The 16,410-nt window shown below is 43.4% G+C and overlaps 2 protein-coding genes across 3 annotated transcripts; both read right to left on the bottom strand.

Annotated features, from left to right (window-relative positions):
- Positions 1-4,250: 4,250 nt before the first annotated feature.
- On the bottom strand, positions 4,251-5,220 carry LOC147193808 (uncharacterized). The gene is made up of 4 exons (XM_086131769.1): positions 5,017-5,220; positions 4,864-4,914; positions 4,669-4,764; positions 4,251-4,587 (listed from the first exon to the last, which is right to left on the bottom strand). The coding sequence occupies exons 1-4, from the start codon at positions 5,164-5,166 to the stop codon at positions 4,426-4,428; spliced, it is 459 nt and encodes a 152-aa protein (XP_085987895.1). The 5' UTR covers positions 5,167-5,220; the 3' UTR covers positions 4,251-4,425.
- A 513-nt stretch (positions 5,221-5,733) lies between these two features.
- rad50 (RAD50 homolog, double strand break repair protein) lies at positions 5,734-15,138 on the bottom strand. Of its 2 annotated transcripts, none has more exons than XM_086131879.1 (28): positions 15,080-15,138; positions 14,372-14,509; positions 14,201-14,284; positions 13,903-14,054; positions 13,612-13,797; positions 13,334-13,538; positions 13,127-13,255; positions 12,868-13,033; positions 12,726-12,784; positions 12,369-12,503; positions 12,092-12,298; positions 11,824-12,006; positions 11,580-11,737; positions 11,221-11,396; positions 10,901-11,138; positions 10,362-10,551; positions 10,168-10,294; positions 9,887-10,080; positions 9,663-9,773; positions 9,480-9,572; positions 9,201-9,314; positions 8,899-9,026; positions 8,697-8,798; positions 8,463-8,585; positions 6,721-6,806; positions 6,368-6,510; positions 6,153-6,286; positions 5,734-6,063 (listed from the first exon to the last, which is right to left on the bottom strand). In XM_086131879.1, exons 2-28 carry the CDS (start codon positions 14,498-14,500, stop codon positions 5,877-5,879), a joined length of 3,939 nt encoding a protein of 1,312 aa, XP_085988005.1. In that variant the 5' UTR covers positions 14,501-14,509; positions 15,080-15,138; the 3' UTR covers positions 5,734-5,876. The 2 variants fall into 2 exon arrangements, with proteins under 2 accessions (XP_085988005.1, XP_085988004.1); XM_086131878.1 differs by lacking the exon at positions 15,080-15,138 and adding an exon at positions 14,880-14,935.
- Positions 15,139-16,410: the final 1,272 nt, after the last annotated feature.

Raw genomic sequence — 16,410 nt, 5'->3', positions numbered from 1 at the left:
GACTATGGCTTTCCCATTGTGTTTGCGTTAAGATAGTGAAAGCACAACTAAGTGGTTTCTTTAAATACACATGCAAATGTTTTATGTTTAGTTTGATGGCATACTTCAACTGGGAGTGTCAATAAACAACTTAAAAAAAAAAGTTTTTTCCCCACAAGCTGCCAAACAAACGGCTTGATGTCAAGTCAGTTGAATTCAATGCCACCAGACAGCGCTTGTTTATCTGGATTTTGATCTGGTCAAAAAAAGTAAAAATAAATTCTAAAAACATCTGAACGACAGCCCATACCTTGAAAAACTTAAAAGGGGCCTCTCGGATATCAAGGAATCACCGCACGTGGTTTTAATTGGAACAATATTATTGATTATTGGAGGCTAATCGCTAAATATGTTGACATTCATTTTTTTTCCATCTGAGAGAAAAAAAATCTAGCTCAGTCATCTTAAAAAAATCCTATGAAATGTTGTGTTGTCAATGCTATTATGTTACATAAACACAATGTGCAAGGAATCCCCACAATGCAAATCTTGGAAGAATGTGGAATCCCGCATACAAAGGACGAGGGGAGGAAAGGCGATATTAGAGGCGCTCTTGCTTAATTCATCCTGCAGGCCTGCAGAACACTACGATCCACTCCATTCATAATTTAAAGTGCTCTCCATTATCAAAGTGCCTTGAGGAATACGTTTAGCCAGCCAGAAATAATTCACATTGGTGTGATTTCTTTCCCTTTTTTTTTTTTTAATACGTTAAATCAGGTGATGGACTGAAGAGTAAGTGAGCGCAGTTATTTAATCTTCAAGAAAAAGCATGTGGAAAGTAAAGAGGAGGAAAAGGAAATTAAGCATACAGCGGAAATCCAAGCCGGACAAGTTTGACATTCCGTCATCTCGACTGTCCAAACTTATAATGGCGTCAAGGTACGTGCACGTCCCGGCAGTCTAAAACAAAGATGACGCTGAACCAGTGTGACAACGGTGAGTCCCCGTGGGACCCTCAACCACAAGACAAGGAGGCCCCCGCGTGTTGCGTGCAAACGGGAAGGGAGGCTGACATAATCAAAAACACTTGGAAGATTCACCAGTGGAACATTTGTTGACATCTCCCTCAAACTTGGGAATTTAGGAAAAAGTTGGGATGCAGTCCAGCCATCCATTTCGTGCTTATCATTAGGGAATCAATTGCAGCAGAATCTGAAGTGTGTGTGTGTGTTTAACCGAGGATGCAGCCAATGTCCGAAAAAAAAAAATCTTTAACAGAACAGAACAATCAGGTTCCAATAAATAATATGACAATAATGATCATCAATGGCAATTAAAAGGCTGTCTGTTTTTTCAACGATGACATTTAATCTATGAGAAGGAAACAAAGTTTTATTAAAGTTAAAAAAAGAAAAAAAACACTTCCAGTCATGTTCCAAACAAAATCTGAATGTCATCCAGAAAAAACAAAATTTACAAAAAACTTTGATGGATGATGATAGTAATGCCTTCCGTATTCGTAGTAATCATGCTTCTTGAAGGATATTCGTTCGAAGACGGGGTTGAGTCTCAAAGAGAAAAGCACAGAAACAAGGAAGTCAGAAGTGTTACAAGATGGCGGAGAACACAACAATGGCACAAACCGCCTCCCCTCCTCCCTTTCTTTGAAGACTCACATGAAACGCAGAGCTGAGGGCCCTAGAGGACGGCCCGTGGCGGTTGCGGCACCACCACCACCCCCATGCCAACCTCGCCGTCTGATCCCAGAGGCCCCGGGCCCTCAAGTCAGGCCTGAGGCTACTGGACCAAAAGCAGCTGACTGCACACAAAAAGAGAGAAAGAAGGTTAAAAACAAAACATCAAGAAACATAAAAATGTCTTTTAACGCCCAATGTGCGTGTTGACACAGTTATGGCACTAAGAGGTTGAAACAAGCGCTGACTGAAGGCACTTTTGTCTGATATATTTATATATACAGTATATGATATATATTTGTCTGATACCATCCAACACAAAGATATCTATTGTCGCCAACAAATGTGCTTAAAAAAAAAGAGGTAAATTCGACTAATGACATTTACATTTTCAGCCTTCCGATAACAGGTATGCTGCTGTTTGGTCTTAGCAGTTTCCTGATCTATCGCAAAATTCACCCGACGGGAGCGGCTCTATTGGAAGTGAAGAGGCTGCCGGTCTAAGGATGGCATAACGCGGATGTCCAACACTCAGACTCAGACTGTGCTCAACCACAAACTGTTGCGGTTTTGGAGCGTCTCTGCAAGATGGTCAAGAACTTGGAGAAACTGGAATCCGTGCTCAAATATTGACTGAAATCACGGATTTGGCTGATCGACGCCACTAAAGAGACATAAGCCACGGACTCAAGGCTGTCTTAAATTCTTGGGCAGCCTGCTACCAAAACAACATCTGCTATCTTGACCTTCCCCTGATGAAAGTACGCACGGAAGCTAGTCCCCCACCATCACCCCCTCCCTCATACATTCCCTTGTTTCACCGTCTTCATTGTTTATGTCTTGTGACCTGTTGTAACTGTCATATGCTTGTGCAGGAGTTTTTTGCCTCACTCAAATTATCCTCAAATGAGGGTAGTTCGAGCGTGGTTTTTTTTTCTCCCCCTCTCCCTCCCTTGTTTCTTTCTGACTTTCGGGTTGAGTGAACGCTGGCGCGTTTTGGCTGCCGCTGCTCAACCCGTATTGTTTTGTGTTTTTTGTTATTGTAAAGTGTCCTTGGGTGTCTTGAAAGGCGCTTATAAATAAAATCTATTATTCTTATTATTATTATAAAACATATGAGTAAGCTGTCAAATGCATGCCACAGCAACAGGTGGCGCTAGATCCCCAAATGCCAAGATCATCATAACCAATCAATTGGTAGAAATAAGTCATTTCCAGGAAAAGACCAAAGAACATTAACGTGAGTAGTTGATTGATTTTAAAAGTTTTGCGATTCTTTCATCATTTCGAGTTCAAAAATCAAAGGAGGGAATTTCTTTTTAACTACAGTAATAATGAGCATCACGATTCAATAGTGTGCACACGCACACCCTGAATTTGGCACATGTATGTGACCAGCAACAAGAAGCGTCCTGTGCACCCCTCCTCCTGCCCATATAGCGCTCACATTGCATCACATCACCCAGTGACGGCTGCAACAGGGAGAAGAGTGCTGAAACGTGTTCGTCCCAGAGAACTATGCATCTACCCTCGTGTATTTCTGGGACTGGCCCGAGTGCTTGAGTGCACCAGCCCAAGACAACAGTTTCTTTAAGACTTTTTTGTGGGCTGAATACTTAACTGGAGCTTATTTATATTTGATTACAGCTTCAGAGTCAAAGTAGCTAATAAACAAATTAGCTAGTCTATAAAAAAAAAGTAATGATAGATAGAATTGAAACTATTGGAGAGTTTGGTGCTTGATATGATGGTAAAGTGGAGATTTCCAGTTGAGATTATTAGACACGATTAAAGAAGACAAAAGAAGAAAACCTGCTGATATCTAATATTCAAAAACCAAATTACAGTTACACCCTGTGATTAGTAACATTTTAGGGTGCTTTGGCGTTGAGAGTGACTCCAACCCTCACTTAAAAACCCCCCACATCTGCTCCCCATTCACACCTGAGACATTGAAACACCAAATAATCATATGACATGACATTAAGTAAGGAAAATGGCCAACATCGGTCCAATGGGTACATTTTCACTTCGGTGTTTATTCACTTTTGTTGCCTCTTGTCGGTGATTTAGATATTAACGGCTGTGTATGGTTGAAATTATTACTTAAACCACTTGAATAGCTCAATTAAAACAACATAAAAAAGTCGGAGCATTTATTATTCCACATGGACTAATGTGACTGCATAGACCACAGTGTAGAAATGAGTTACCCACGCGACAAAGACATTGTACTCCCCCTGGCGGCCATCTACAGATACTACTTGCTACCTTCCCTACAGGAAGTGGGATATCCTGGCTGTGACTCACCAAATTAAGACAAGAAAATGTAGCAAAGAACCCCATCTGTGTCCCTTTTGTTGTTCTCTCATTAATGATCTCCTTGTCAAAATCGTCTGTGTCGGTGGAAAAAAACAAACAAACCCAAATACAAAAAAAAAAAAGAAAAGCCCCATGACCAAAGGTTTGTGAACCTCTGGTCTCGCCTATACCATAAAAAAAAGGTTACAAACACATTTCATGAGTGGGCAATAAGATTTAATTTTCTCTTTTATTTGATAGGAATTAAATGTGCCCTTTAAATACACAGTATATAATAAATAGATGAGATCCAAGAGATTGGGGATTGCAGCGATTCAACGCTGTTCAAGTTGATGAAGTACAGTAGCTGTTTTACAAACCAGGGGGAACACATTTAATCCTGAGGAAAACATCATTCATGTAAACATTTTCAAGGTGACCTTTGCATCTATTCAGACGGCTGGGTTGCATTGGTGGGGGGTGCGGTGATGCTCGCTGGGCCTTTTGTGATTTTGTATCGGATGCATCCGATTAGATCTTTCATGAGAAAAGACATTGGGTATTTGTTGCCCGTCGCTTGCACTTGCTGTCGCACGTCTTTGCATTTGAACTGCAACACAAGATAATGGTCAGAGTGATGCTCGCCCCCCCCCCCCCCAAAAGAAAACAACAGACAAAAGGTTCTCCTTACTTCTTTCAGAATATTGTACACCTTCAAATGTCTGGCAATCTCCTTGGTCGCTTGAGGCTTGTCCATCAGCTCGTGAACTTTGCAGAAGAACTTGGCCTGTTGGGACAAATCAAAATGATCAATGTGCATGAAAGAAATTGTGTATCTGTGTGCCTTCACATCCAAAAATATTGATGAAAATGATCTCATCCTCACCTCACATTTTTTGTTGCCTTGTGCCAGATGTCTCAAATTCTGAAAGTCTCCCTGTGGGGGCGGGGGAAAAAAGTAGAATTTTAATTTATTTGCACTATATGTGTATATGTTTTTTTTTTTTAAGTTATTGAGGACTGAAACCGTTTCACTTACCATGGGTAATGATATGTTGCGATCAAACAGGTCGATGATGGGTTTGAGTTTATCCTCGACTCTTTCACGGGTGGGCTTGGTTGGAGCGGGATGGCCCAGCAAGGCCGCGGAGGACATCATCAGGAGCGCCACTGTCCTCATCGTCATCATTTTTGCTTGTAGGAAGACCTTGCCGAAATAAGCTTGAATCGAGGAATCGTTTCAATTGGCAGCTACGAGCTCATTCTGACACCTCAATCGCGAGCACGGGACTTATACCCATCTTACCCCACCCCTTTGATGGTGTGTTCCCCCTCCCCCGAACCCCCCTCCTTAAAAAAGTGACACTCTTGCAGTACACAGGAAATAAGATTTGCTTGATTATGTTTCCAACAAAATGAGATATGTTTCTTTGAATTTGAGTGCCATATTAGGTCAAAATATTAGAGTGGCCATTTTTACATCTCGTCCCACTATTAGAATTGCAATCAATTAATTCTAGCAACATTTAAAGTTGAAGGGGAATGACGTTTTTGTATGGGACTCGTCATTTTTTTTGTGAGCTGGTTTTGACAACAATGCAGCTTTTTAAAGCCATTTGAACAGTTGACCATAAAATTATATCATTTTGGCAAAATCAAAATGCAGTTTTTAAGGATCTCCAGACACATTCTTAAGTCTTATGTCTCTCTGTTTAGGTTAATTCAGAAACCCCAAAAAACTGAACCAAACCAAAAGCACAGAAAAATTGAATTTTTATTCAAAGAATGATTTTTGTGTAGATTCAGGGGATTTCTTCGGTCGTGAACAAACATGAATGGAATATCCAATGGGTAATGATGAAACCAAAAGGGAGTTACTGTACGACTGTGGCGGCATGCTCAGTGCAAATAGGAGGAGAGGGAGCTGATGCTGCACTTGGTGATTTCAGAGTTCTGGTCCTGGTTCTTGCGGATACGATAGAAGTGTTCGATGTAACTGGAGCGGCCCAGCAGCTCCACAAAGTCCTCGTCGTGCGTGATGATCAGCAGTTGGAAGTTGCGCTGGCGGGAACGACTCTTAATGATCCTGTCCCAATCAGAGATGAGGAAACGAGATGTGAGTTGCTGTCTTGCAGGGTTGTATGTGTGTGTGTGTGTGCGCGCGCACGCACTCACTCAACAAGGGCGTGTGCCAGTGATTCAATGTTTTCTCTGTCCAGGTTGGTGGTGGGCTCATCCAGTGCCAGGATCCCGCAATTCAGACAGAAGGTCTCCGCCAAGGCAAGACGGATAATAAGAGATGCCAACACCTGCGCGTACACACACAGGTTCAAACTTACAACACACAACATGCACAAAATTAATGAGAAAAAAAAAAGTCAAATAGGTACCTTCTGGCCAGCACTGCAGCGTCCCCTCATATCCAAAACGGTGTCTCCTTTTACCATAACGACTCGATAGTTGTAAATCCTACGTCTCACTCCGGCAGACGAGTTCTCATCCACGTCTGAGCGGATTTCCACGTACTCAATGTCTGGAAAGAGGAAATGAGGATGACTGAAATGTGGATGGCTCAGAGTGAACCTTTCACACCAGTTGGTCGGGCCCCTGAATTGACAACTATTTAAAAACTACAGTCAATGACTGAACCCAATCCGGCGTCTGACTTGTTTTTCTTTTTGGCAAAGCCACGATGTGGAAATTTTGCGAGTCTTTGTGTGAAGGAGGTGCAAGGGTAACGTACCTTGTCCTCGGTAGGTGCTGCGCCAAAGGTCTCTGATTATTTTATTGATTTCATCCATCTTCATACTGTGGAACTTCATGATGGTTCTGAAAGGAACAAAGACAGATGTGCTTATTGTGGGGGGAAAAAAGAAAAAAAAATCAAATCAATCATGAAAATAGTCATAATTTCTGACTACCTCAGAAAAAAAGAGATTTATATCGAATTAATGCTCTATTTTGTTTTATTGTTTTGTGCTGCACATGCACACAGAACTATTTTCTAATACCTGTACCTGCAAAATATTGTCAACTAAATAGAAACCAAATACCAGTCCACAGTTCGTAGATAGCACTAGAATTAACTCAAGGCAATTTAAATGTTGAAGCCTGACATTTGGATACTTTTAGCAGTTCATAAAAACATACAGTTAAGCCTTAAGTTAATAGCATGGCTAAACGGCGCTTTATTTGCTCAAAAGTTATCTTTTACATGTAAAATAAATCTTGTGGGAGGCAGCCCAACCACAAAATGTGATAGCCTTTTTTTTTTCCAGTTTTGATTGTGGGTCACAAGATATTTTTAATCTGTGTCTTACTGATTGATGATATACGGTAAACAAGTAGGTTGATAAAGGCGATAAAACTGAAGCTGACTGGATGTTGTCTTCCTGTGTTACGGGAAGCGTTTGGTCAATGACCTCGCCAACTGATGAACGACTGTAATGTCAAAATACCAAGCGGAAATCGACCGTCGTCTTCCGACGCCCATGTATGGCAATCGAAGAGGCGCGTCATGACGAAATCGGAAAAGTCGGTCTGACCAATCCATCTGATTAGCTGACAAGACAGAATGTACGAAGGGTTTTTGATTCTGCAGAGCAAATTACTGCCAGTTATTTTTGAAGCTTCTGAACACATATAAAGAAAATAATTCATGAGGACAATGCGTCCGAAAACTAGTTGCGCGTAACTCCAGTCGGAAAAAAAAAAAAAGGCGGTGGAGTCAGGATTTCAGGTGGCTTTTTTTTTTTTTAAATGTCTAAACCAAAGCTTGTACGCCACATCGCGGTCGATAGAACGTACTTTTGCCATGATTTTCTGTTGAAGGCCGAGTCAATTTTTTTGGCCACTGTGACAATAACTGGGCCATACGCCCCTCCATCCTTTGGAATGTGGCCAAGGCCTACCTGCTTTCGATCTTGATAGTACTGACGAAAGAGCTGACTCAACCGGTGCAGACGTGAGGCGAAATAACACTCCCACATTGTGCCATTATGACTGTCCGACAGTGACACACTGCCCCATAAATTCCCTCTGACGCTTCCATAATCTACTTTCTTCCAGTTATTTTTATAGATTTATTGGCCGCCTGTGCCCAGCATGTTTATTTTTGTTCAAGCTAAAGATAGGTGCTGAATTTTATTGTTTAAAAGCTCAGTCAGATGCAAGAAGACATTGCCAGAAGTACAATTACAAGCTATCTTGGCAACCATTCACATATTCCCTGATTTTTGTGCTCAGATCAAAACAACAAAATTTACGTTTGTGCCATGTTGGTGCCAAGAAGTGAATTAGGGAGGTTCCTTTTGGCAAAAGAAGTGATTTGTCGCCATTTTGCTGCATCTTTATGCCAAGGAACTCTGTAGAAGTGAGTGGAAGTGTTGTAGTTTGACAAAACGTTTGCATTGCCACCATCCTGCGTCACTTATAAGTAATTATAAACCTTTCGAGGAGGATTTGGATACAAAGGGTCACACTCACTGATCGAGGGCTTTGTAGTAGAGATCCAAGTCTTTGATGACCAGCTCTGTCGTGCGCATTACGATCATCTTGTTTTTGTAGAGCTCGTCTGCTTTGTTGTATTGGTCTTCTCGCAGCTCTTTTCTAAAAATGAGCCATCCGGAGATGTCAAGGTTTTTGTGAAACAAACGCGAGGGACTGACAGTCGAGGCGATGACAAGAGACCAGCTAGCTCGGTACCCTAACGTAGCTCACTTGTGATGCAGCAACTCCTCCTCGAAGCCTTTCTGGCGACCCAGCGCAATGCTGCGGTTCTTCTTTAGGTCCTCCACCTTGCGCTCGGCTTCACGCCGTTCTCTGCATGAGCGCAAAATGAGGTGAAGTGAGAACCGCGAAATGAACTGACGGCAACTTATTCACGGATTTACTTGGCGAAGCGCAGACGAGGGGGCCTTACTGGCGTAGCTGCATCACTTGCATGTTGCCTATGTCTTTGCAAAGGGCCTCCCGCTTAGCCACAACCTCTTTAAGCTCCTCAACACGCTTTCTTAGGGTCAGGTTGTCCTGTAACCAGCGCTCCTGAACCTGCCGCATGAGAAAATAGGCGTGAAACCGTGATCGAATGATTTCCAAACACAGTGCATTTCATTTTCAGAAAAAATAAAATTAAATTATTACACCACCTATCAGTGCAAGCAACGTATAAGCAGAACAATTAAACGGGCTTCCACTAGATGGCAGAAGGGACAATGACTTTACCTTTTGCGTGTCAATATCCTGACGGATGTTTCCTATCTCTTTGCTGATCTTCTCCTTGTGTCGTTCAGCCTCATGGAGCAAGGTGCTAGCTGCTTGAAGCGCGGCCTCTTTTTGCTGCAACAACACTTAAGGAGGTTTGCTTACTCTTAATAGAAAGACGTTTGAGAATCTTAAAAGTTTTATGGGCCAAGTGGCACTGTACCGGATGCTAGATTTAACAAATGATGGATCACTCAACGAAGTATTTGAGGGTCGGTGTGGCAACAATAAACAACTTACCTCCTTGTATTTATGTTTGCCCTCTTCAAGATACTTATTGATGTCCTTCTCCAAGATGGAGATGGTCTTTACTTTCTCTTTGATCGCGTTAATCTGCCGTGGAGAAAGCGTGAAGTAGGTTAACATAACTGCACAAAGACAGAATAACACTCGGGTTTGACTTGTGAGTTAACATGCGTCCACCTTCTCCTGTCCTTGCTCCTGCTTCTGCCTTTTACGTTCCGTCAACTCCTGTTTCTCTTGCTGCATCTTATTCAAAGTGGACTGCAACGGAGACAGCTGCTCCTTTGCTTCCTGGTTGTGGCAAGAAGGCGGCATTTAATTGGGGTTCTTTTTCCTGCGAAGCCTGGCATTCGGTCACAAAACGAAAAGACAGGACAACTGCGGCAAGATGACAATCAAAGTACCTGGATGTCTCTGGTTAAGGTTTGAATCTCAGTGGTGAAATCGACACACTGCTCCTCCAGCTGCTGCTGCTTCTGCATGTCGCTGCTCAGCTGGAGTTTCTCCGCTTTGGTCTCGTTCACGCAACTCTTCAGCATCTGAATCTGATCCTGCTGGTCTTGGATCAGCTTCCGTTTCAGCTCCATCTTGCTGGATGCTGCGCGGGGAAAATGTCGAGAAGCACGGCACAAGTATTTAATGACACTTTCCGTGATTCCATCTTGCTAACCACGTGACATCTTACTGGTGTCTAACTTGAGCTGAGTCTCCTGCTTCTCCTGACTGACTTGCTGGAGGCTTCTGGTCAAGTCTACTCCCTGGAGTTTGGCTGCATTCTGAGCTATTTTCCTCTCCACTTCCTTTAGATCCATCTACAAAGAAAAACAATTCCGAATTGACACCATGAAGTGATCCGAGAAGCAAACGGGAGGGTCGTACCAGGAATCTGTCCATAAGAGCGATGTCCTGCTGACAGGCCTTGGCAGTTTCTTCCTCTGACATCAACATGGCAAGCAGAGTCTCCTGCTCCTCCGCATCACTTTTCAGCCTTTCGATATCCCTGTTCACACTCTGCAGTCGATTCCTCAGCTCAGGCAACTCCTTCTCCTGTAACTGCACGATGGACTGCCTGTGGGGACGGGGTACACACTTTTGTGTGATTTTGCCAAACATACAGCATGTCAATTTATCTTCTGAAAAAAACGTTGCATGTGCAACATGGCATAAAAATTGGTCGCCATGCAGCAGACATGCATGGTTACCTCCACACGTACTGTTTCTCGTTAAGTTGTTTCATATTTATTTCTGACATTTTTTTTCCCCATACAAAATATGTGATGTAATCATGACTTTGCCACTGCTTTGGTGTAGGTTGGTGAAAAACTACAACGTGTAGAAATTTGGGTTGTGTCACCAGCAGGAGAACTGAACCCCACCAGAAACTGAGGACGCCCTATATTAGAGTTGAGATCTTCTACCTGACTGGTCTTAGGGTCATCATCTCATCTCTCCTCCTCTCCTTCTTTTTCAAGTCCTGCTCGGTGTTTTTCAGCTTATCTGGAACCAAACGCAGTTTGGACTGCATGTCGCTGATGACCTCCTGTAGGTCGGGCTCCGACGGGAACGTCCGCTGGCAGACGGGGCAGCAGGGCTCTCTCTCCTCAGTCAGCTGGCTGATGAACTGAGTGTAGACGGCAGTGGCTCCAGCGAGCATGGCTAGAAGAGAGCAACAAATTGTATAAATAATCTAACTCTGTAATTTCTCTGCATGAATGAGACTATTAGTGCACACGTCAACCTCTTTGTTTGGACATTTTTTCCAGGTCCTCCTGCACTTTGTTCAGGTCCTGCTCCAGATCTTGACTGCCGCACACGTTGAAAAATTTCTCTTCATCATTTGTCAACTGCTGCTCCTTTTTACGTAGCTCGGCAGCAATGTGGCTCTTATTCTGCTCGCTGGAAGCCAGGTCTTTGCTGTGAGTTGTGAAATTACGACAGGCTCGTCATGACAAAGTAAGGTTCAATAACAAGGCAAAAAAGATATATCTTCGTGGAACCTGCAAAGTGGAACTGCAATGCTGGTAGACATTCAAGCTTTTCCAAATTTTAAACAATGTTTTAATGTACAATATAAATAATTTGATCATTAAAACATACTTGAGCTTGGCCAGTTTGTCCCTGGTGCTGTTTATTTCCTTTGACTTAGAGTAAAGCCAGTCCTCCAGCTCTCTTTTGTTGGGGAAGTGGCCCAGCAGTGACACCAGATCATCACTGTGACGCGACTTGATCTTGCGTACCTGCTCCTCTTTCTCTTTCTACAAGACCGAAACAAAGGAATTGCTGTGAAGGGAAACAACAGACATGGACGAGGAAGAGCCCACACATGGATGACAAACGCCACCTTGTCCCTCGTCAACATGTCCATCTGTGTGCGCGCAGTCGTGTGCAAGTTCAGCACTCCCATCTCTTGGTCCAGCTGCCTCTGTGTGCGGTCGAGCTCTGCCTTTTCTCTCTGGAGCTGCACAACCTCGACTTTTAGCTCTTCCACGTTGGACGTCTGGAGGGTGCTCTGCAGCTCACGCTCCTGAAAAGAAATCAGCACGAATGTCTGTTACAGATTTTTAATTTTTTTTTTTAAATGCCAACCGTGGCACCATCGACAAACTCACCGCTGTTGCCAGCTCGTTTTCCAGCTCTTGCATTCTGCCGGACGAACCTTCCAGCCTCTGCAGCTCAGTGCGGACATTCCGGAGGTCAATCTGCTTCGTTCCCAGCAGGTCTTCTTTGAGCTCCACTGTTCTCTCCAGACCTGTCTTCTTATCCCTGATCTCATCAATTGACTGTTGTTTCTGATGTTCCCTTTCCTGCAGGTCCGCCTGGTTTAGGCAAAAAGAGGTGGCGTGTGATACTCGATGTAATGCATGAGTGACGTGACTCGTTTCTTACCATAACCTGAGCGACTGTCTCTCTTTCTTGCTCCAGTCTCTGAGCGACATGACGATGAAAGCTCTCGAGTTGAACCCTTGTAAAGGGCGGCCGGTCGTAGCCTTCCACCTCCAGTTGGGACGACAATAACCGAACCTGCAACAGCGAATTGTAAGTCAAACCTCTCGACTCTCTCAAGGACCGGGTATTTTCAACAGTTCGATTTAGAGATCAAGGCAGCCTTGCCAATGTACCAAACCCAACCAGCCATTTAAAGTGGTACTTTGGTGAAACAACTAAAATATGCTTTTCCTTTGAAATTGGTCCGATGTGTTCGACTGAGCGCGGTCACGGTTGGCAGGATTGATTCGCTCTCACCTGAGTGTCACGGGTCTTGATGTTTTGTGTGTGGCAGTCAGCCTCTAGCTGGACACGTCCTGGGAAGACCAGAGGACATAGATTTTTTTTTTTCTTCGGTGCATTAAAATGAATATGGTCATGTATTGAAGCGGATATGTACCTTGTTCCACCAGGAGATCGGACTTTTCCCTGTTGAGTCTCTGACACTCCCTGTCGGCTCGCTCCAGCTCTTTTTGGCAGTCTGTCAGCCTGCGGTTCTTCTCCTTCACTGTTCTCTGGTGGTTCTGGTAAACCTCTTGCAGCTGCTCAGTTGAACCCTGGAACACCTGCAAGCAAACAAAGACGAGAGGCTCAATTGCTCAATGAAGTGTCAGGTAAGTGTATATTTTATGATTATGTGAACCATCTGTATCTTGCACCTGTTCCATTGTTTCCTCGAGCTCTTTGTTGTCCTCCTCCATCTGTTTCTTCCGGCTGTCTAAAGCCTTAATATCATTGTCCAGCTTCATCACCTTGCCCAATTTCAAGTCGATGTCTGCCAGCCGATTCTGACACAAAAAACAAAAACATCACTTATTTATATGTCATTTTATCTCTTTGATTTCAAACTGTGAAACAGTACATACTTCCAGTGGCTCAATTTGGCTTTCAAGCAGCTGGATGCTGTCCTTGGAGGCTATCAGCTGAGCCTCCTTGCTAGCGACAATCTCTCTAATCTGCTGGGCCTTCTCCTTGTTCTGCTTCAAAAAGCGTAACTCCACCTGGCACTCTCTCACAGTGTTGCTCTGCTTGAGACGCAATTGACGCATCGTATCCAGAGCTTTGATATACCTTGAATATGATAAGAACGTCAGATACACATCTACTGGCAGTGAGAGGAGGAATGAAATGAATTGACTTTTACTTGGTTGCAGCAAAGATGGAATCAAACTTTTCTTTGAGGGCCTTGCCCTCACTGAGTGGCCAGTTGGAATCCTCTTGATGGCAGAATATGACGTGATTCAACACGGGCTTGGATACACCGAGTGCGGAAATCATCTCGCGATCCAGCTCGCCGCATTTGGATGACAAGCTCACGCTTTCACCGTCCCTGGATGAACACATGAAGACAATATGAGCATCGATTGTGTTTTGTTTCGGTCACTCTTCAAAGTACTGTAAAAAAAAGCCAGGAGCTTTAAAAAGGCTGACTTACTTTATCCGACTAATAACCTGCTCTAGGCTTTTAAAGGAGTAATTCTTCGCCTTCTGGGTGCAGGACATGGAACGTTGGATGGTGACTTTTTCTCCATTGACATCAGAGAACAGAAGTCGAATCTGTGCTCGCACGTCTGTCTCATGGGCATCCTAGAATCACATGTTGATGAAAGCTCTTATGAGAATTTGGCGTGGGAGTGGGGAACCTGCAGCAGGCAACAGCATTCATCTTCCAATGACCCAGGTATAACTTACACCAACACACTTTACAACAATCCAAAGGTACAATGATTCACCTTTGGATCATGGACAAAAGCACCTCCTTTAGAACCTGGGGGAAGTTCCCCTGCTGTAGCATACTTGAGGCACTCAATAATGGTCTGAAAAACAAAACAAAAAATATTCAATCCATTTTGACTTCAGTGTGTGTTCCTGGTTTACCACGGGTTCTATGGGAGTCCTTGTACCGTTTTGCCTGCTCCATTGGGACCAACCAGAACAGTAAGGGGAGTGAAGAACGAGATTATTTGCTTGTCTTTGTCCTCAATTCCAAAGCTTCGCACCCCCAGGATGCTCATCTTGTCTATTTTGGACATGATTGCTTTCTGGAAGAGACCAAAAAAAAAGTTATCAGTGGGTCATCACATGATTTTGGGCTGCACGAAGGGCAGTTGGGTTGAAAACATTACAACGAACCGTACTATATAGTTAGAGGTAACAACAGAAGACAAGTAGTTCAGATGGCTTCGTAGATGTTTTGGGGACCCAATACTTGTTTATTTGAGTATGAACTACTTTTAGGTCGGGCTAACCTCACTCACGAAGCGAAGCGAAACGACACGGTAAGCTACTGTTACTAACAATATTAACGTACGTACAATAACAATCAACAACAACCGTCAATGCATGATACGAAATAATGAAAATGGTCACTATTTGTCTAAAGTCGCATTGTGCCACGAAAACATAAAACACCTTATTTTGGAACTAGCCTTCAGGTTGAACAGTTCATATACTCCAAGCGTTCGCGCTACACTGTATTATGACGTCATCACGTAACATTCATTCGTCTTCCGGGTATGAAACGTACAACGGAGAGTGCATTACTTCACTGCTGGTGTCATGAAGAAACAATGGTATACTGTATAGTTATTTTACACACATACACTACTCACTAGTGATGGGCAAAGTGAAGCCGTGTCAGTGACGTTTTGTCATGTGACCGCGGAAACACGTCTCATTTGGGGCTGTGCGTGTTCTTCTTCCTTCGTTTAATCAGTAGTGAACTACAGTATACTTTGGCATTATCGTCATTTCATACTGGCTGCGCAGAGCTCATAAAGTTGTCTGTCAGAGTGCATGTTGATAAATGGACGTTGATTCGTGGTCCTACTAATAATTACCACTAGATGGCGTAGAAGGCAAACAACTCAATTGGGGTATGATGAGAGCCAAAACAAAACCATTTATCCCTTTACTTCCTTTTTTGCGAGTCCTCTCAAGGGTCGCGATGTGAAAGTGTGTTTTTAATTTGTTGAGCTAAGGGAGGCCAAATTGCATACCATATTTTTCTGTATTTTGTTTTTATAAGAACACTCTGCAAAAATTATCATTAAAAAAGTCAAGTGGCATAATTGATCCAAAAATATCCATAAGGTCAGCTACAAATATATATTAACTGTTATTTTTTTTCCCTATGACTCTTTTCCTCTATGCCGGGGTCCTGGTGTTGACCACCTACAGGTGTTACTCCTCCTACAAACCTGGCAGCGTCACCTCTGTGCCCCCCGCTGTTGTGTTCAACGTTACTGTATGCAACATAAACGCACACAGACACAATCACAGTCCACTGACTCAGTCTGTCTGTGTTATCGGACCACTGACTCATTGAGCCAAAATCTGCCCAGCTCATGGCCCGCTTTCTAGTTTCATCTTGTCCTGACTTGAAAATGTCAAGACATCTTGTTCCCGTAGAGGTGTACGGTGTGTGTTGCCGTACTTATACTGACTATGTAATGCCTCTCCTTTCTCAAGGGCACTGTGAAACAGTAATCCATGCCTTCGTCACGACTGGAGAATGCTGGCCTAGTGACCTAAACCCTGAGAGAGAGAGGTCATAATTGTGTATGAGTTCAAACCTGGTACATTTCAGCTGGGACAGACGAGACACACAAAGAAGAAACCGATCACGGTGTGCTTGGCTCCGCTAATCTATTGTTTTTACCCTCTCGTGTGATCCCATGTGATTTTCATAAGCACAAAGACCCACTGATAACAAAACCGATATGGTGTAGGGTACATTTCAAAAATAAGTACCAATGCCTTCTTTTTTGCCCGTCAGGGCTCTAGGTGATTGGAGACACTCCATTCCCATAGCAGTCCACCGAGTCAAATAGCGAATGTTTCCAAGATATACTCCTCCAGCACTGTCTGCAAAAAATACCACTTAAGAGGCTTTGGTGATGGCTTTAAGTTCCATTTTTGGGAACCTCTTTGTGTGTTGTAT

Source organism: Hippocampus guttulatus, chromosome 15 (genome assembly GCF_054856545.1).
Source record: "Hippocampus guttulatus isolate MCC_2025c chromosome 15, RoL_Hgut_1.0, whole genome shotgun sequence".
Taxonomy (NCBI): domain Eukaryota; kingdom Metazoa; phylum Chordata; class Actinopteri; order Syngnathiformes; family Syngnathidae; genus Hippocampus; species Hippocampus guttulatus.
The sequence above is the reverse complement of the archived record's forward strand: the minus strand, read 5'-3'. Positions and strand labels throughout refer to the sequence as shown.